At 37.6% G+C, this 21,768-nt stretch overlaps 2 protein-coding genes across 2 annotated transcripts; one reads left to right on the forward strand and one right to left on the reverse strand.

Moving 5' to 3' along the window:
- The first annotated feature begins 1,789 nt into the window (after window positions 1–1,789).
- LOC148849567 (cysteine protease XCP1-like) lies at window positions 1,790–3,664 on the forward strand. Its single transcript, XM_088948129.1, has 4 exons — window positions 1,790–2,319; window positions 2,430–2,665; window positions 2,980–3,120; window positions 3,254–3,664. The coding sequence occupies exons 1-4, from the start codon at window positions 1,845–1,847 to the stop codon at window positions 3,464–3,466; spliced, it is 1,065 nt and encodes a 354-aa protein (XP_088804255.1). The 5' UTR covers window positions 1,790–1,844; the 3' UTR covers window positions 3,467–3,664.
- A 1,056-nt stretch (window positions 3,665–4,720) lies between these two features.
- On the reverse strand, window positions 4,721–20,283 carry LOC148849568 (pantothenate kinase). The gene is made up of 12 exons (XM_088949094.1): window positions 19,875–20,283; window positions 17,644–17,709; window positions 16,722–16,788; window positions 16,507–16,575; window positions 16,274–16,414; window positions 15,223–15,351; window positions 15,009–15,095; window positions 13,839–13,913; window positions 13,673–13,750; window positions 6,237–6,314; window positions 5,140–5,202; window positions 4,721–5,004 (listed from the first exon to the last, which is right to left on the reverse strand). Exons 1-12 carry the CDS (start codon window positions 20,042–20,044, stop codon window positions 4,924–4,926), a joined length of 1,104 nt encoding a protein of 367 aa, XP_088805220.1. The 5' UTR covers window positions 20,045–20,283; the 3' UTR covers window positions 4,721–4,923.
- Between the last annotated feature and the right edge of the window lie 1,485 nt (window positions 20,284–21,768).

Consider the following 21,768-nt stretch of genomic DNA (forward strand, 5'->3'; position numbering starts at 1 on the left):
ATTGCTCGTTTCGTTTTATTCCTCGTGATCGAAATCAGGTGGACCACGCCATTAGCCCTTTACTCAATGGAGATTGGAACTGATCCATTGCATCCCCCTTTTCATCATCGTTTTGAAAACCAGACCGGATCAGATGATCGGACAGGTTGATTCGGTAACAGTCAGACAATTGGTTCTGTTTCACCCTAAAACCAAAAATCATTGATTTAGTCAGCGATCCACTGATTCAGACGATCAAATCATCGAACAATCAATCCAGATAATGGTTTTTAGTTGATTTTTTATTTTTTAATTTTTAATCAGAACTGACTGTCTTTTCAAACCGAACAGTCAGACTGTTTGACCCAGGAACCAGTAGCCAAAATGGTTCCATGTCCGACCCAGTTTTTAAAACCTTGCTTTTCATAGTACTGACCCAGTGACCCTTTCCTCAATGCCCTTTGTGTATGCTATCATACTTTTACTCCGCATTATGGACAATTGGGGCCATGTTGGGCTTCAGTCGTTTTCATTGTGGAATAAATTCTCAGTTCACCAAAAAAAAAGTCTTCCACAAGTTAATTTTAAGTCATTTTATTCATGATATACAACATTATGATAATTTTTTATTAGTTTAATTAAATCAATGATAGCCAATATCAGAATCTGATCCGAGTTCAATCCAAATCTGATGGATCATCTCGAGTGGGTCTATCTCTTCATGGTTCCCCATCTGGGACTCTGATGGCTATTGTTTTTATTTTCTAATTTTTTGTCAGAGATCCCTATTGTTTTAGGGCTCTTATAATGAGTCTCCTCTCAGCAAAGTCAGGTGATAAAGTGGCCCAGGTGGCCAAACCATCCGTTATATGGGCTAGGCAAACCCTCTGCAGGTCTGCACGCGTTTTACTGCTCATTCTATGCCCTGCGTTCCCCCTGTCCAAGGGTGCAATTTTACATAGATTGAGCTTGGATTTTAGGAGCTTGGACTGGGCCTGGACTCAAAAGTTCAGTTTTTTTTTTTTTTTTTTGAGGTGGGTCCGAGTCTAACCCTTAGATAACTTGAACCCAGTTTGAGCCTGATTCTACCTTATCTTAACCCAAGCCCATCCCACCTATGTACATACATAAATGTATATTTTTTTTTTATAAATCATACATATATGCATATATACATACATGCATGTATATATAAAAACCTTTATATTAAATTTTAATGTGAGCTAATTGATCAACCTTAACTCAACCCGAATGCATCAAATTTCAGTTCAAGCTCAATCTGGATTGAAAAGTACAGACTTGACCTCAGACTCGGGCCTTATAACCAATTCTTAAGATTGGGCTTGGGTTAAGCTTAAACCCGGCCCAGTCCACCTGACTTGCACTCCTACCCTTGTCAATCACCAAAAAGACCCGATAATAATTAATACGGTTTTGGTGCATGGACTAGACTTACGTTGGATAATGGATATACTTCACATTCAGTTGGAGGTTGGATCCATATTGGGCTTGGGCGTCACGCCCGTCACCATGGACTTCTGGTCTGGGGGTATTTCCTCAATTCCTCGTCTACATTTTGCCTCCAGAAGTCCAGGTTACGTTTCAGCAATTAATATAAAATAAACAAAAGATGGGGGAAGGAAGCTCGCTTGGAATTAAAGCCTCTTTTAGAGGACTATGCTTAAAGATAAAGACTGGGTATTCTCGATAGTAGAGAGTAAAAAGAAAGTTCAACGACCTTACGTGAAAGCAACATCAATGCATTACCAAACAATACCTATAAAAAGACCACCCATTCCTCCCTCTATGTCATACCCTTCTGTAATTTCCTCTGTAAACTAAATCAGTTTGAATCCCAAAAAAAGATGGCTCTTCCCTCACTCCTTAAGCTCTTCCTTCTTCTCTCGTCCTTTTCTTTCCTTGTCTGTGCTAGCTCTGTTCTTGCTGATGATCGGGATTTTTCCATCGTGGGCTATTCGCCTGATGATCTAACGTCCATCAATAAACTCATTGATCTATTTGAGTCCTGGATGGCGAAACATGGAAAAAGCTACGAGAACATTGAAGAGAAGCTGCACAGATTTGAAGTCTTCAAGGATAACTTGAAGCACATAGATGATACAAATAAGAAAGTTAGCAGCTATTGGCTTGGACTCAACGAATTTGCAGACCTGAGCCAGGAAGAGTTCAAGAAGATGTATCTTGGTTTGAAGGCCGAGTTGCCCAGGAGGACAGAATCCTCCAAAGACTTCAGCTATAGAGATGTTGTTGATTTGCCCAAGTATGTGGACTGGAGAAAAAGGGGTGCTGTTACTGATGTCAAGAACCAAGGTGCATGTGGTAAGTACATTACACAAACCTACCTCTCTCTCTCTCTCTCTCTCTCTCTCTCTCTCTCTCTCTCTCCTCTGTGCCAATATAATTCAAGTGGGGTATATGCAACTATGCAGGTAGCTGTTGGGCATTTTCCACGGTCGCTGCAGTTGAGGGCATAAACCAGATAGTGACAGGAAATCTGACTTCCTTGTCGGAGCAAGAGCTCATTGACTGTGACAAACCCTACAACAATGGGTGCAATGGCGGTCTTATGGATTACGCATTTTCTTTCATTGTCTCTAATGGTGGACTTCACAAGGAAGATGATTACCCATACCTCATGGAGGAAGGCACATGCGAGGAGAAAAAGGTAAATCCATATCAAGGACTATACATGAGCAGGGCTTTGGAGTTTAGAGCCACTAGGCCTGGGATCCATGATTCTCTCTGTTGTTCTATATGGCAAGCTCAAGTTTTTAAAAAATGAAAAAAAAAAGGATTTTTATCATTATTCTTGGGCAAGTTACGACTTTGTTAGCTCGTAAAACAAGTGAAGTCCATATCTTGGTCCAGCCATGTTCCATATGGCCCATTGGCCTTTGCTACGAAACAGGAATTAAAGCAGAATACTACTTTGAGATGCTGTTGAACTATTATCATACACATTTATTTTATTTTCTTCAGGAAGATTTCGAAGTAGTGACCATTAGTGGTTACGAAGATGTGCCTGAGAATGATGAGGGAAGCCTCTTAAAAGCACTTGCTCACCAACCTCTTAGCGTTGCTATTGAGGCCTCTGGCAGAGATTTCCAATTTTACAGTGGGGTATGCTTTTTCAACTTCCCTTTGTTTTGGCTTCTTTTTCATTACTACATTTACATCTGAAGTTAAACCAGAAAACAGATTAAGAGATTGGGTACTGAGGATGGAGTAGTGATGCTGATGCTTGCTTTTACAGGGAGTTTTCGATGGGCACTGTGGAACTGAGCTAGATCATGGAGTTGCAGCTGTGGGATATGGTACATCCAAGGGATTGGATTACATCATTGTGAAGAACTCTTGGGGACCAAAATGGGGAGAAAAGGGATATATAAGGATGAAGAGGAACACAGGGAAATCTGCAGGGCTATGTGGAATCAACAAAATGGCTTCTTATCCTTCCAAGAAGTGATTTGGTTGATGAAGCTAAGCGCCATGGGTTGGTTATGGCTATTCACCTTTCAACATTACCTACCTCTCTACCTGCGTTGTACTTTCTACTTTGACTTCTTGTGAACCTATTGTGGATTAACATAGCTCTCAAGTGATGTAAAATCTCATATATTACTAATACTTCTCAATAAAGGTTTAAACAAAAACGTCTATACTACTTTTTGCGTTGCCCCTTCTCAAAATGTCTTATTGGCCTCTTTTGTGCGTTATGCTTGTACAGGCGTTTATTACTCACCACTTAATAAGTCAAAATAAGGGTTATAAATTAGAATTTTAACTTTATTGATGCAAATGTTTTGGATGCAGGACCAGATTTAATTCTCAGGAACTCAGGATACATTAGTCCAGTCTGACTGAATTGGACCGATTCACCCTCGCCAGAATGATGTACAGTCTGACCAAACATTTTTAGCCTAAGGCATCACGGACTACTGCATACAATATATTTCTCCCATTAATGAATGAATATAATAATCGATCCAACATAACATTCCTTTCTGCCATTTGAAAGCTCACAACCTAATTAGCATGTCGACTTATCAAACAGCCCCGGAGGAGGGAATGTTTGATCGAGTTGCTTTCGTTGAACTGCTTTGGAGAAGCCATTTGGTTTGGTAGAAAATATCAAAATAAGAGAGAAACGAAAGGTTGGAACAAAGTTCTTGAACAAATATTGTAAAATTCCTTTAAAGAACTTTCTCTCGACTTTCTGTCTCTTCTTGTTTTCTATCAAGCCAAATACAGCCCAAAGGATGCTTCTTTTTATTTTTTAATTTTTTATTTATTTCACAAGCAAATGGGAATGACTGATGAGGGCATGGTTTTGAAAACCGGACCGGAAAAACTGGGAACTGGTCAGGTGACTGGTTCTGTTCTCCCCCAAAACTGTGTTTCCCCCCAAAACCATTGATTTTGGTCAGCGAACCACTGAACCCAGCGGTTAACCGTTCAAACAGTTTTGACCTTTTTTATTCTTTTTGAATTTTATATTTTTTTGTCAGAACAGTCCGAGTGTTCGGTTCGAACCATCGGATCATTTGACCTGGTAACGGGACCCCTGACCGGTTCGGTCACCGAGTCAGTTTTAAAAACCATGGATGAGGGATAGCCTTCCCCTACACCCCTAAATCCCCCAAATCTTCGGGTGAAGGCAGGAATCGATCCAAGATCTCCACAACCAGTTACAGCTGAGACTTCACCAGCTACATGATCATTAGTATAAATTAATACTGTTCAGGTTTTCATTTATTTAACTACCAAAATCCATCAATACTCTAGCACATTTAAATAGTTACAGTCAAAGTGATGGATGAGGAATCCTCCTCCCCAACCTCAAACCAAAGTTTGACATAATAGTACTACAATGGGCTTGCTTACAGTTACAGGTGGAATTATAAGATAAAATAGTAGTAATAATCAACTCAAAACTTCGTTGTATTTGAAGACACAATCATAGAGCCTCCCTCCTAAGAACTGTGCAACTTCTGGATGTTTCACCTTCAAATAGAAAAAAAAAAGGGAAATAAAGAGACAACATAAGAAATTAGGAAAAAAACGAACCAAGAGAACAAGGGAAAGTAAATGATAAATTATAAATTTGCACCAATAATAAAGTATGAGTAGTTCTATTACCATGCCAATCTTGAGGGAATCACATTTAAATTGGGCATAAAGGTTTGTCTCTATTCCACGACCCTGCAGGGAGAATAAGTATTAGAACTACAGCATGTTGAAAGACTTCAATATGCACTGAACCAAATATTCAGTTCATTTCAGCTTTAGGCAATGCCATACCTGGCACACACGGATACCTGTACTTGCTAACATTTTCTAATATGGAGCCAATATAGAATTTATAGGGTATAATGCACACAAAAATAGTGTATGCTTGGCATTTATTTATTTATTTTTTGTTCTTTTTGTGTGTGTGGGATCTTAGGATACATTTATCTTTCTATGATTTCTGCAAAGGCTTTGTAGATATTAAAGGCTTAGGACTAAAAACTGACAGAATTAGCTAAAGTAACAAGTTGTTCATCTGTATCAGAAACCTAGGTCCAAACTGACATGACCAAAGGTTCAATCCAAATCCAACGGTCATCTTCATACAAGTGATGGAGTGCGTAGAGTAATATGACAAATCCCAGTTATGCATTGTAATTAGAAAACTGTCTGTTTGAAATTCTCTGATCTATTTGGCACATGTTTTTATTGTTCTGAGAAAAATGCATATAATTTTTCCAACTTAATTAGAAATAAATTATTATGTTTTTTTGCAAAATATCTTAAGGCTTTGTGAATTTGGTGAAAGTTTTCTATCTTGTTTGCATTGTTTTTTTTTTTTTTTTTTTGAAAAGGTTAAGTGAAGTATTGTATTCAGTATGAGATGTATAAAGTCTGTACAGAGCTCATACAGTCATACTGTTTGCATTATTTCTTTTCTTGCTATTTGAAAAGAATTAATATAATAATTAGAATTTGTTTTTTTTCCATTAGTTGCATCATAAAACACTTTTGCAGCTCAGCTCAACTCAGGATCCCTTTGGCACAAATTTATTCTAATTGCAAACCCCTCTGAAAGCCCTCCTTTATCTAGGCTTAGGACGGCAGTGTAAGACAAACTCAACATTAGTGGAATTATTATGAAATACTTTAAACACACACACACACACACACACACACACACACACACACACACACATATATATATATGAGATTGGATAATTTACCATCCCTTCCAAGATAACTAGGTCAGCATCACTTGCCAGGTAAGCAAGTTCCTGTGACACTCTTGAAAGATCAATGACCTGTAGAAAGTAAGAAATATTGCCTTAGTATCAGAAAACCAAATAAATTCAGAAACTTTTCTTGAAGGTAAGGAGGTCATGGTGGTACAACATATATAAATGTACTAAATACTAATAGCCAAGAGTTGAAGGGTGACCACCTAAGTAAACTGACTCACCCATCCAAAGTACACAGTCTCCTACAGCCTATCCCAGAAGTGCAGACCCCCAAATACAACTCAACCCAATGGACTCCCCCTCATGCAAGTAGGTCTTACAATATAGAGTTTTGATAAAGTTTCACTGCCAAGTGAAATCTAGTTTCACCACCCAATAATTGTGTCACACGACCTACACTTCAATGCACAAGAAACGGGGGTTTCATCACAAATAATGGTGAAGTTGCAGAATAAGAGGCACCAACAAAACAATATTGCTATTTGCAGGCAGACCATAGGCGGAGTGGTTTCCCTCAGTTGCCATTACAATTTGCAGACTGGAGATTCGGAGAAGAGAAATATTGGACGATACTTAAAAAAATGAAGAAAAGAATGCAGCAATAAAGAACCGTTTGGTTAGATTTACCCAGTTTGACCACCCATGTGTCTATCATTTATTGGGATGTATAATTTACCGCTTTACAGCAGCAGTGCAGATAGCATTTTTTACCAAAGTACTTACCAATCTCTTAACACAGCTAAATGAGCTGTACATTCTAAGGCCTAAGATCTAGCCTGCCCCCAACTTCATATTAACATCTAAAATAAGAAGACAGTCTGACCATAGTCCACATAATTCAACTGACAGATCAAACTGTGCTTTGATCTAGGATGTCATAAATATAATTTAATATTAATGGTTGTTCCCATTTTAAAGGAAGCTATCCTATCATCTGTTAACAATATAGAATAATAAACATATAAGTGTGTTGTGTAAATCCCACTTAAGAGATGTGAATCCCTGAGGGATGTAATGCTGAAGAAACAGATTTGCAGTTGTGCAAATAACAGAACACACTGCAGATTCACAGTTGCCAAAAACAGTAGAATCACAGAGCGCTCAAGGGTGTCAGCTTCACAGTACACAAAAAGCAGGTTTGCCAAGTGAATCCAAGCAACACAGATTATGGAGTTAAACCCCAGAAAAGCTCCAAGTTCTACAGACAACCAAGAGACAAAAATACAGAGATACTGAGAACATACAAAATAAGAAAGAAAAACAACCACAAGATTTATGTGGTTCAGCCTTTGGCCTACATCCACAGGCGATGGCAGGGCAGATAACCCACTATACATAGAAACTGTAGAGATACAAAGATGAGTAGCTTCCTCATACACAAACTCTATCTCTTACGAGGCCTCACAGAAAATCCTTGCACTGAGAATACACCCAGAGATCCAACCTAACCCACTCCCACTCTCACCTAATCTTTTCTTCATGCACAAAAGAAGCATATAGTGCAAGATACGAAGTGTGTATTTATATGAGTGAGAATGACCCTTAGGAACATAACATGTCAGGTCAGATCTGTAATTTGAAATTTTCTTTTTGAAGATAAAAAAGAAATTTCATTAAAAAAAGAAAAAGATACATCCTCATAGGTGATAAGGCATCACCCTCATACAACCAGAACAAAAGCTAAACAGAACAACATACTACAAACCATCCAAGTTACAAATTTGATATTCCAAAATATCCCCTAATCTGTCACTTAAATCTTCTTTAGAGACTTGACTAAAAGCTGGAGAGACCAGAATCCAATCTGCAACCGAGTTACTGATAGCTGCCACAATCTTTTCCATATTCCAATGTTTGTCTTCAAAGACTCTTCTGTTTCCCTCTTTCCAGATGTTCCATAAAATAGTGAAAGGTAAGCAGCTCCAAAGAATTCTTGCTTTTTTATTTCCTCTTAACTTTGGCCAAGAAGATAAAAAATTCTGCAGCATTTCCTGGTTGAAAATTTGGAAATCCAAACATTGATGTGAAGAATCTCCACAAGAAACCAGCAACCTTACAATGAATAAAAAGATGTGTAACAGTTCCTCCTGTTATTTGTAGAGAAAGCACATATTGGCCATGCAACAGCCTCTGGACTTCAGGTGATCCACTGTCAAAATACTGTCCATAGCCACAAGCCATGCAGAAGCCTCAATCCTTGGGGGGATTGGATTTCCCCAAACACCACCTATCTGAGTTTGATCTGAGTCGCCCTTAACAATTTCCATATAAAAGGATTTAACAAAGAACTTCCCATTTGACCACTCCTTCCACCACAGTTCATCCCTTGTTTGTGAAGACAACTTCATCTCCTCTAATTTCTCCAGAAGGTGCAAACATTCCTCCACCTCTCTATGTAGTAGAGGCCTTCTAAACTTTGGACACAAAATCAGTTGATCCCCCCTTCTTTCATAGCAATCCTTTATAGAAACTTCTGCCTCAGCCAGCCTATACAACCTTGGACACGTATCACATAACTTGCCTATCCCACATCACTCATCTTCCCAAAACCTCACCCTTGAACCATCTCCAACTGAAAAAGTAGTTAGACTTCTGAACTCTTTGTTAAAAATCATGATTCCCTTCCAGACACTCACCCCGTAAGAAGCTCTCACCTTTTTGGGTTCCCACCTGAACCTCACTATCCCATACTTGCACACCACCTCTCTTCTCCATAATGCATTCTTCTGCTTTTTTAAACCAAATCTCCATAACCACTTGCCTACTAGAGCCTTTTTAAAATCCTTCAATCTCCTAAAACCCAGCCTACCCTTGTCCTTTGGTTTACAAACTCTCCCCCATTTCACCAAGTGAAACTTCTGCACCCCACCCTCCCCACACCTCTTCCCACAAAAAATCCCTCTGAATTTTTTCAGGGTCCATTTGGTTCGTAGCCAGAATCGGAATCGGAATGGCCTATTCCCATAGTCTGTTTGGTTCAGACAGGAATGGGAATGGGAATTAGAATCGGCAGGAATGGGATTTCATTCCCAAGGGAGGGGCAGGGAATGGCCATTCCCTCAAATGGGGGAATGCCATTCCAGTAGGAATGGGAATAGGACTCCGATTCCGCTCAACCCAACAATTGGAATCGGAATAGCCCATTCCATTTCTGATTCCAGACCCCTATTCCCATGAACCAAACAGGGCCTAATTCTTTCAGCAACTTGAGAAGGAATCCTAAGTAAAGATAAGTAATATGTTGGTAAGCTTGATAATACACTTTTAACCAAAGTTATCCGGCCTCCCAAAGATAAGTATCTTGCTTTCTGATGATGCACGATCCGGGGCCAAATCTTCCTCCATCACTTTCCAACCATCCAGTCTCCTTTACACCCTGTCCACTATTGGTCTCCATAAAACTTCTGGAGCTGAAACACCCCCAACTGGCATCCCTAGGTAAGTGAAAGGCAATACCCCAATTCTGCACTCAAAGGCCTCAGTGCACTCTAGTAATAACTCCCTGTCCACTTCCCCTACTCCAATTATCACACTCTTTGAGAGATTGACTTTCAGCCCTGTCATCAACTCAAAATTCGCCACAACAGCTCTTAGATTTAAAATCTGCTCTGCTGATGCATCCAAAAAATTGAAGTATCGTCTATGTATTGCAGATGAGAAATACAAGGACCTTCTCTTCCTACCTTAAAGCCTTCAATTAGACCCAACTGCCCGCTCCTCTCCAATAACAGATTCAGCACTTCCATTACAATCACAAAAAGCATAGGGGATAGTGGATCTCCCTGCACCTCTCACCGAAACCCATCAATCTTTGAATCTCTTCAAGGAATCCCCATTCCACATGGTCATAGGCTTTCTCTATATCTATCTTACAGACCAAACCAGCTGCTCCACTCCTTAATCTGGAATCTACACACTCACTTGCCACTAAAACTCCATCCAGAATTTGTCTCCCTTCCACGAAAGCCATCTAAGACTCCCCCACTATTTCATGGAGAACACTCCTCAATCTTTTTGATAAAACCTTCACTAACAATTTGTATAGACTGCTGATCGGAACAAGGCACAGGAGAAGGTGCCCGAGGGAGAGGGGTCCAAAATCTAATGCCTTCCTTAGAGGGATCCAAAAAAACATTTTCAAGAGTATTTAACACAGTTATCAAAGAATCCATATCTATATACCTAATGGCCCTCCTCAATCCTAGGTTCAACCCAAACCCAGAAGAAGAGTCTGATGGAACAAGAAAAGAAGAGATAGGTTCATTATCGAGGCCTGGTAGAGCATACAGAGAGGGGAACTGTTCCATTAGAGGGGAATCCCCAACCCAAGTTTGTTCCTAAAACTATATTAGCTTACTTGAGTTCAAGCCATACCTAATATAAGGGGAGAAAGCTAGAAGGATGTCATGGATGGCTCTCCAAGGAGATGCACCTGTAGACCTTGCCGGAATTCCAAGATCCCAGCCATTGTCCTCGAAACCATGAATGCTAGCCACAATCTTTGTCCACAATTTATCCTTTTCCAAAGGAAACCTCCACAACCAATTTCCAACAAAGTCATATTTCTTTTCCTTACACCCCTAGCCCAAGACCTAACTTCTTACTCCTAGTCACCACTTCCCAACCCACTCTATGGTCCCTTTTCTCATTGTGTGGCTCACACAAGAAGTCCCTCATCAACTTTTCCAACCTATTGGAGATCTTAGTGGGGATCTTAAGCACAAACAAGAAATAAACAGGTAAATTAGCTAGGGTAAACCTAATCAGAGTTATCCTCCTCCCCCCCTAACTTCTTACTCCTAGTCACCACTTCCCAACCCACTCTATGGTCCCTTTTCTCATTGTGTGGCTCACACAAGAAGTCCCTCATCAACTTTTCCAACCTATTGGAGATCTTAGTGGGGATCTTAAGCACAAACAAGAAATAAACAGATAAATTAGCTAGGGTAAACCTAATCAGAGTTATCCTCCTTCCCCCCCCCCCCCCACCCAAAAGAAAGACAAATTTTCCTCCAAGAAGCAAGTCTCTTTTCGAATCTTTCCACCACCAAGTTCCAAAAGCTTTCTTTCTTGGGGTTATCTCCTAAGGGGATGCCTAAATAAGTTAAAGGCCAACCCAAAACTTCACAACCTAGCAAACTTGCACATTCTCTTACCACCCTCTCCCCCATGTTTACCCCCACAGTACAACTCTTATCAAAATTGACTTTGAGATTAGACATTTTATCAAAGAGTTGTATTGCCAATTTTAAACTTCTAATTCAATTTATGTCCCCACCTTCATAAAAAATGATAGTATCATCTGCAAATTGCAAGTGGGTGCATGGAAATTCCTCCCTTCCTACTCTCCAACTTCTCAATAAGTTTCTTGAATCAGCTCTTTGAATTAGTATTCCAAGGACATCTACAATCAGGGTGAACAAAAAAGGGGAGAGAGGGTCACCTTGTATTATCCCTCTCAAGATAGGGAAGAAGTCAACCACAGTTCCATTAACCAAAATAGAATAAAGGCAGCTTCTAACACAACCCCAAATCCATTTGCACCATTTGTTCCTGAAACCAAAACATCTCAACACCTCTAGAAAAAAAAGACTAATCCACTAGGTCATAGGCCTTCTCTAGATCTAGTTTGCAAATCACACCCTTCTTCTTTGATTTCCTAAAGCTCTCTAGACTCTCATTTGCAATCAGGATTTGATCAGTGATCTGTCTTCCTTTCACAAATGCACCTTGGTTGGGTGCAATAATAGAAGGGAGAACTCTCTTAATCCTAAGAGAAAAAACTTTTGCAATTATTTTATACAAATTGTTTATCAAGCTGATTGGCCTAAAATCCCTCGGGTGTGAAGCTTCTTTCTTCTTTGGGACCAAAGTAATAAATGTGGAATTCAATCCTGGATTAATTACCCCCCTTCTATGAAATTCATCCAAAATTGACATCAGATCCTATTTCAAAATTTCCCAACAATCTTGGTAGAAAGCCATTGTGAAACCATCAGGGCCTGGAGCTTTTGATCTGTCCATTGAGAAAACAGCTTCCTTTACTTCCAATTCAAAACTCCTCTCTAACCACTCCCTTCTCTCTTCTCCCAAATTCGGCCAATCCAGTCCATCTACCCAAACCCTTCCATTTAAAGGCCTTTTGAAGATGGATTTGAAGTGATTTACAAAGGCCTGGGCTATCTCTGCCAGTTTGGATAAAACTGCACCCTCAACTTCCAATTTTGAAATAAAATTCTCTTCTTCTTGCATTAGTATATGCATGAAAAAAAGGCTGTGTTTTTGTATCCTGCTTTCAGCCATATCAATCTTGGCTTTTGTCTCCAAGACTCTTCCTCTCTAAATATTAATCTTCTCAGTTTTGAATCTAATCTGTCCCTCCCCAACTTCTCCTCTCTTGTAGCCATTCCTTCCTCTTCTAATCTGTCAAGAGTAGCCATCTTCTCTAAAATCTCCTTTTTTCTTCTCCCTACCTCCCCGAAAACAGACACACTCCAGCCCTTTATCTCCCCCTTCAACAGCTGCAGTTTTCTAATCAGCCTAAAACCTACTGCCCCTTCTATTTTCAAACCATCCCACTTTTCTTCCACCCACTCCAGAAAATTTGGACGATCTAACCACATGTTCTCAAACTTAAAAGGTTTAGCACCCGAAAACCCCACAGCTTGCCTAAGCAGGATCAGTTTGTGATCAGATAGGAAAAAAGGAAGAGCTTCTTGACACAGGTCTCCCATGTGCTCCTCCCAATCTCCTGAATAAAGGAACCTATCCAATCTTCTCAGAATAGGAGATTTGCCATTTGTCCAAGTGAATCTGCTGCCACTTAAAGGAGGATCAATTAAACCATTTATTCTAATAAAATCTGCAAACCTTCTCATCCCCACTCTTTCCCTATCATCCCTCTCCCCTTCATTTCCCCCACCCTCCCAAATGGCCCAATGCTCCAATCCCTCTGCATCCACCACAGACCTCAATGAAATTTTCCTTTTTGGGTTTTTCTCCACAAAAGTGGGTCAGAACATGGAGTGGGCTGCAAAAAGAATTCAAGGCACAACTCAACAGTATATGGTCAAACTAAATTTGTAAATATTATATTTTAGTAATTCAATGGAAAATTTTGAAAAGTAAACTAATATTGTAATTGCCAATATAACTGTTTTAGGAGAACAATGACCAAGGTTTCTCACCATTATGACCAATATCTTCATTTCTTGAAACCTTGAACAAACCAATGGTCAAAATAAGTTAGTAATACCAGCTTGGTTAGTCTAACTTGCCCAAGAAATGTGGCCCAATCTGGACTTATAATATGGTGAAAGCTTCTCAGGTTCAAGGGTTCAACAGGTCATACCAATCTACAATATAAGTGTGTTAGGAGTACTTTGGAACTTGTGTGAAATGTAAACGGTACATTTTCTTACCGGCAAATCATTACCAGAATTGGCAATCAAAAGATTAGATGTGTCAACCCCCACGAGATGTCCATTTTCATCCTTCAACTGATAACAATGCACTTCAGATATAACAGTTGAATAATAATTAATACATAAACATCATACTAGGAATTTAAATAAGTATGTTCATCACCTTGGCAATAATATCAAGCAGTTCAGCATAGGTTACATCATTGATGGAAGGCAAGTCATTCGCTGCTAGAACAACCTAAGCATTAATCCATTAACAAAAAATTATACTCGGTTACTGAATAAAGATGGTTGTATTATGAAGTTAACCAAAATAAATTGACATAACTAAATCTTTAGTCATTAGTTGCTAGAACAAACTAAGCATTAAGCTATTAACAAAAAATTATACTCAGTTAATGATAAAGATGGTTGTATTATGAAGTTAACCAAAATAAATTGACATAACTAAATCTTTTTTCATTACTTAAACAGAGTTGTACAATCCTCAGGGATAAACATTTAACTAGTTAAATAATGAGAATGAGCAAGAAAACTGGGTTAAACTTCAATTACATAAGGTTTGCAGTGGTAATATCTCTCTAGCCTATGGTAGCCAATGAAAAAGCAGCTAATGCCTTCAATTTGCCATTTTCACATTCTTCTAGAGGATAACTACCAGATGAGAACTCATTTACAAAAAGTTCACATACTGCCTAACATTTTAGTCACAAAGTTAAGCAATTTCAGCTTACATTCAGTTTGGAAAGAGTACAAATACAACTATGTATGGTACAAATACATACAAAATAATACAAAATACAAGGCTTTGCACTCTACATATTTGTACTCCTTCCAAACTGAGTCTTAGTTACACAATCAACAGAGTAACCCATCCTTGTGTGTGTGTGTGTCAGTTAATATATCCCAGAAATGGGCCATGGAGATTTCATTGATTATCAGTCTTTCAGTGCAGTTGGATGTATAATCCTATCCGACCAAGGTACTCCTATTTCAGCAGGATGGTGGTCAACAGTAGGGGGTGTAAGGCTGGCTTCGGTCATGGACATACCAATATAATTCAGTTAGGCCTAAGAAAAATCATTGTTAAAGCAGATGGGACAAGTTATGAAAAACATTAATAGCGGGAAACTACATGTAGAGTGGCAAGAAAGGAATAACCGAAGAGTAACATAAAGTCAAAAATACAAAGTACAAACATCAAAGAGCTGACTAATAATTTTCATACCAATACCTTGTATTCAAGTAAAATTGAGAAGTACAAACACTAATCAATATTGTATCCTTCAACAATCAAATTTACAGTAGAAATCTTGATGGGTTAAAAGCAAACCTGTGTCCCACGACAAAGCAACTCCCTTGCAAATGGCAAAATGCCCAAGATGATATCAGCACCAGAATTGTCAACAAAAATTACAGCCTGTCACATACACCAAATGATCTTGTTAGTGTTAATAAATCAGAAAATAAATATTTAGTTCTTTTCAGTAATACAACCAACTTGTAAACTCTAGTAACAGGTCAAAACTCAAGAAGATAGGGCATACCTTTTTCCATGGTTTTCTACTCCATTTAAGCTTAAAAGTGTTCAAATCATCAATAACCCAAGGTCGAGGAACAATATTCTGACAACTAGCCAAAAAGGACATTCCATCCTTTGCAAATATCTCTGCTAGCTTCAAAAATGCAAAAAGGGTACAATTTAAGTAAGTACCACCAGAAGGCAAGTTCTTTGAACGTTAAAAGCATATAACTACAAGACATTCAGTGAAAGCATGAATGCTAGATATCATCAACTATAAAGCTTAAATCTATTAGAAAGCTTAGGATCATGAAGCAGCCTTCCATGAATTTCCTAAATAAGAATTTGCATATTTTTTAATTGGATTTTCTGTGTTCTTTGCTAGAGAAGCAAAATCAATATGAAGAAGTCTGAACTGCTCATTCAGGTGGGTCCAAAGGACTGCAAATTGTTTGGCTGGCATTCTGCCAAAACAAGGGTAATGAGGCAGAATCTTCTTTGGGGAATTCCAGGACCTGAGAGTCATTTGTTAAATTGCAAACAGAAAAATTTACATGGCGTGCCAACTGTAAGCTGCTGGTAACTTTTCTTGCTATCAAACATTTTGGTTAGTAAGGCTTATCTTGTCAATAAATACAGGTATATTTTGTTGACTATGGAAAAAAAAAGTACATATTGGTTCATTAAAACAGGACTTCATGTTGTTATTTATGGCCTAGACATGCTGCCAGCTAGGGTTGATACTTCATATTGTAATTGGAATTTTGTTGAAGAATTATCAATACATGCAAATATAAGTTCTTAAGTTTTTCTCAAATATATCCAATTGCATAAGGATAGGAAATTGTAATAAGACCGAGATATATTCTCCAATTGGATCTGAGCCACTGATAAAAGTGCAAGTTTAAAGAAAGTTAAAGATATTACTGAATAAGAAAATATACAAACAGTATTGACCAAAATTGCTCCAAGAAGAGGAAGAAGTAATCTTTATCAATTCATTATTTTCGTTCTTGTAACTCTCTATTGACAACCAAGTGTTAAAAAAATTAGAAAATAAAAAAAAAACTACTTACCTTTGCAGAACCTAGATCAAATATGTTCCCTGCAAATATGCCCCTAACCAAATTCTCTAAGCGTTGGCCTTCGTCTTCAATGGAATCATTAAGACGAACTACATCTTCAAATAGCAGGATAGCCTTTGCATTCTCTTCATCCTAGTACATTTCAATGATAAAAGAAGGAGTAAATTTGAGTACACATCAAGAAGCTATAAAATTACATGATACAACTTAAAGTTGACAATTACCTTAACTTTCTTGAATATATCTCTGAATCCTAACTCTCTGAGGACTTGCTCACGGATCCTACATAGAAGCTAAAATTGTACAAGAAGCAAATACAAATTTAGCTCCTCTGTTGTAAAATGTCCATAGCTATGAAAGAAATATAAGAGCACACCATTTCATGAAACTCTATAAACACAAAGGGGTCTAAATAAGGGTTCATTATGAAATTCCTTACAATGCAATCAGGGGGCCCTCCATGACTTTCAGGATCCTTCTTTAAGTCTTCAAGAATCTCTGTGTACCTTAACACAAAATAAACATATCAACAATATAATCAGAAAAGAATACATTAAAGGAGTTCCTGCAAATTTACTTGACAAGGAAAATAGAGAAGAAAATAATTGCTTTATTGTACTGTGAGTGCACATGATGTTGGTGAAACCATACAGGGATGTGGTAATGAGCCTACTTTTGATAATATTATCAAGGAAATGAAGCTAAAAGCATTTAGTTGAACTTCAACCAAAGTCTTTTGACACCTGACAGAGACAAAAATTACAAAATCTCTAACAGATTTTCTCAAGTTTCAACAGCCTTGAGTAAAATGTTACATTCACAATATAAAATGCAATTTTCTTTTGTGAAATATTTAACTGAAAATTGAAAATACAATTAAAAACAAACATGAGAAAGAGGATGAAAAACTCCTCATAGTAAAGTTTTATATTAAATATTAGAATTTTGAATGGCTGATATTAATTGTGAAAACCACAAATACAGGGTGGATTACATGGCTGATATGAGCCATGGGATTCAGTATGTGGCCAATCGAGTGGGTCATTGGCCACAGGATCCTTCCACATGGCCAATCAAGTGGATTCCTTAGGGAAGCTCCCTACTTGATCCAACTAGTGAACTTACTTTGCCTCTTCTAAGATTAGGAAGGATACGAGGAGATGAGTTAACTGATCATATGACCCAGAAATGTTGAGAAGGAAGTGGGAAAACTAGAAAAGATAGAATCAGAAATGAGCATGTTTGTAGGAATGCATTATGTCAACTCTGGAACAGTATCATTGTTAAGAAGGAAACTAAAAAAAAGATAAAATAAAAGAAATCAAGGAAATGGATCAGGTGTATTAGTAAAACAGAAATACCTTTGAGCAAACTTTTCAGCTTTACTATGAGCATCAGTAACTGTTATGTCACTTTCTGCACGTTGCCTGCATCATACAAAAGATAATTACTAATATGTGTTATTTTCATAAAAAAGTTGCACAATCCAATAAAATTTACCATTTACAAAGCATTTAATTTATTGAGTTGTTATGAACCATTAGGTAATCATGCTACCATAAAGCTTCCAAAGACCAGATCAGTTACAACATCTTTCTTTTCTATACTTTGTCACTTATCTAAAAATTATCCATATACAAGGAAAGAAATCTGAGAAATTTGAAGAAAAGAAAAGGTGCAAGGAAATGCTGATAGAACGGATTATGATAAAAGTGACCTCATGGGTAAAATCTTTGGGATTATTCTTAGATTTTACTGCAGATGATATATTCAGAAATTGGAGGACAGTAGCATCCTTGTCATTGGAAAAGAAGAAGGTTTTAAGAAACTGGGACCCTCCTGAGTCTGGTTTCCTCAAATTAAACTTTGATGGGAGCAGCTTTGGTAACCTGGGTATGTCTGGAATTGGAGGGGTGATAAGAAATGACAAGGGGATTGTGGTGGGTCTGTATTCGGGCCCTATTGGAAGGGGAGATTCCATTACAGCTGAACTAAAGGCAGTAGTTTTTGGGATACAAAAAGCTATGGAATTAGTAGTGAGAAAGCTGGTTGTGGAAAGCGACTCCGAAGTGATTATGAGTTGGCATTTGGCAAAAGCAGAATGAAAAGACTCCCTGGTTGTTCAGAAATGAAATCAAGAAGCTTAATCATCTAGTCAAGGACATGCAGTTATCAATTCAGTGGACTTCAAGAGTAGCAAATGGTTTTGCAGATCAGCTAGCGAAACAAGGGGTTAACAGGGAACATTGTTTTTGGGCTCAGTTGTAAGGCTGAAAATCAAAAGCTGATAGGTGGCAAAGTTTAAAAACTAGTGGGGTAGCTGAGGGTACTCAGTTTCTGTACTGTTTCTCAATTTAATTTTCTTAATGAAATTTTCTTTAGTCTTTACTGATAAAAAAAAATTGCTCGGAAACATCCCAATAGTTATACAAATGGATATTACCATCCAAGTCCATTATCAAAATTTTACCAATGAAATAAGTATTCAGCAAAAGATCGCCTTGACCTTAAAAATGAGATATAGATAAAAAAAATGCACCAAGAGGAAACAACCAACTCATTATGTCCCAGATTCACAAGTGATTGAAGAAAAGTAGTTAAAAATACACTAGCTTCTGAAAGAAATATAATGTCAAGAAACAGAAGAACTTTATGCCTAAAATTTAAAACAAGGAAGAAAAAATGAGAGAAATGAAAATCCAAGAAGGGATGCACACGGTAGATGAGTTATGACACATAAGGGGTACACAACCAGGGCTTTTTTTTTTCACTTAGCAGCTTAAAATGGTTCCTCTGCATCCTCTTCTAGATCAGATTTCAGCCTGATGTCTATCCTCACCCCCAATCCCCGAAGAAAAAAGATCACCATCACATGGAAAAAAACGAAAGTCTTGTTTTCTGCAATTTTCCCAATTGAAGATTTGAAACTTTAACCACTATATTCACCGGGAAAAAAAAATCCAATTCATGCTATTTGACATAAGACATTAAAACATGTGTGAGGAAGTGCTCTCCCATCCGAAGAAATAGGATATGGACACGAACCAAGGAACCATTTTCCCAGATTGAAAGTAAAGAAAAGCACAAAGTATCATCTTAAATATTCCATTCCGATATTTTCCCTATAATAAATTAGAGACGATGTTCAAGTTAAACAGGAAGTCAACGTCTTAGAACTTTAGCAGCTATAAATGGGAAGCAAGCACTAAACTGCATAGAATTTAGAATCACAAAAGGAGAGCAGCTAGAAAACCCATCCCCCGACGAAAGCTAAACAAGAGCCCGGAAACTAGTATTGCTTAAAATGACTAACTCGTACACCGCAAGTAGACCTACAAACTTATAAATAACCGTCAAAACGACCCAAGACCAAATGTAAGATTTCTCGGGCCAGTAAAGTGGAGAAAATTAAATTGTCTACCAATGTCACTCTGTAAAATCAAATTCATTTAAAACTACAAACTAAATTATGAGTCTTCACCTAAAACTGCAGCAATTGACTTTCTCTATAAAAAGAAGAAGAAGAATATACGGAGTTCACGCAATTGAATTACTTGCAGGAAAGCTCAGAAAAGGGATCGAGAATGAAGACCTGAAAGACGGTACAGAGTTCAAGAAAAGGTCAATCCAATCCAGCTCAGTCGATGTTGCCTTTCGGGGATTATCGGATGGGAATCGGTAAGGAATGGTGCAAGCTCGATAATTCGATTCTACTGGAGTCATCAACAGCGGAAGTGGAACCATTTCGGAAAAGCTCTCCATGAACTCCGTCTGCTTCTCTGTTCTCCGATCCTCCCTTTCCCTTTCCCTTTTTCTTTTCGTTTTCTGTTTATTCTGGAAAGCTCAACGAATGAACTCAACCAGGAAGTACGAAAACAAGAAAACAGCGCATGGGAGGGAACCAACTGATGCGCAGAGCATATAATATATATATAGGTTTTTCCTTCTCGACAAACACATGGAACGAAGGCCCCTCAAATGAGGAGTGCCTAATTTCCGTCGGATTGTAATCTCCGATGCACATAGGCCCCACTTTGAATGGCATGTTCAAAAACATGCCGATTGATTTGGTTGTAAGTTTAAAAACGTGTACTTTGTGTTACCCATTTATTAAAACAGCGTCCATCGTTAAACACCCTGATTTTACATTTTCAATTCTACCTCTCATTGATTTTATATTTCCAATTCCACCCCTCCCTGATTTCATATTTCTAATGTATTTTCAATCCTATCCTCTCTTAAAATGCTGATTTTATATTTCCAATCCTATGCCCTCTTAAAATATTGATTTTACATTTCTAATTCTGCCCCTTCTTTGATTTCATATTTCCAATCCTATCCCCTCTTATATATATTTATATATTTATATAATATATAATATAATCTATCTGTATTAAAGGAAAAACTAAAGGGTTCATCCAACTGAATGGAATTTTCTTAGGCTGCCTTTGGTTGCAATGCAAATGTAAATATATACACTCCATATTTATCCTCTTTTTCGTGTCATGAAAGTAAGCATGGTTCAGATTTTAAATTGCTTTTGCACTTATTGTTTGCTTGAAATCAGTGCTAAGTATGGGTCCCATCATTAAATGCTCCAACTACCTTATGCTTTAATGCCTTAATTTTGGTTAAAAGGTTGATTATCAAAATAATACAAAATTGTATCCAAAAATAGGTAAAGTAATGCTCTCCTTTCAGAGTACAAAAATGTCAGAAAAATATATTTTTTATTTAATAATCATTACTTTTTTACATGTCGAATAAACGTTTACAAATGCGAACCATAGTACATAAATACCCTAATTTGGCATTTGTACTGCAAACAAACGGAGCCTTAGGAAACAACTAGCAGGGACACGTACGATGCACAAAGATTGAATAATTTTATTTATTATTAATTAATTGATAAATTAGTAATCATAATTTGATGTTAATTAACTAAAAGTATTCAAAGTTATTATTAATATTTAAAATTTTAATAATTGTAATTTTCATTTAATGTTGATTTATGAAAAATAATAATTATTAATTTAATATGAAAAAATATTTTTTAATAAATTTAATTTTATTAATAATTTATAGTAATTTTAATAACTATTATAATTTTCATTATTTTTAAATGAAATTTTGATTGATTTTAAATAAATAAAAATAATTATAGAAGCTAACATTTATTAATAGATAATAATTAAGAATTATATATGAATGGCAATGAGGCAGGTTCGGGGCGGGACACTCCATCCTTGTCCCTATCCTATAGCCAAGACACTTTACCCCATTCCTACCCTGTTCAGTCAGGTTCAAGCCAAGGCATCCACTCCTCCATTAGGGACAGATAATCATCGAATTTCCTTGCCTCACCCCCAAATTTCAAGCAGGTTCAAGGCAAGGCACCCACTCTCCATTAGGGATAGGGAATACTCAAATTTCCCCACCTTGTCCTCATTGTCGGGTGAATTCAAGGCAATGTACCCACTCTTCAT

This window comes from Nelumbo lutea, chromosome 6 (assembly GCF_056320005.1).
Source record: "Nelumbo lutea isolate HS-2025 chromosome 6, American lotus-T2T, whole genome shotgun sequence".
NCBI lineage: Eukaryota > Viridiplantae > Streptophyta > Magnoliopsida > Proteales > Nelumbonaceae > Nelumbo > Nelumbo lutea.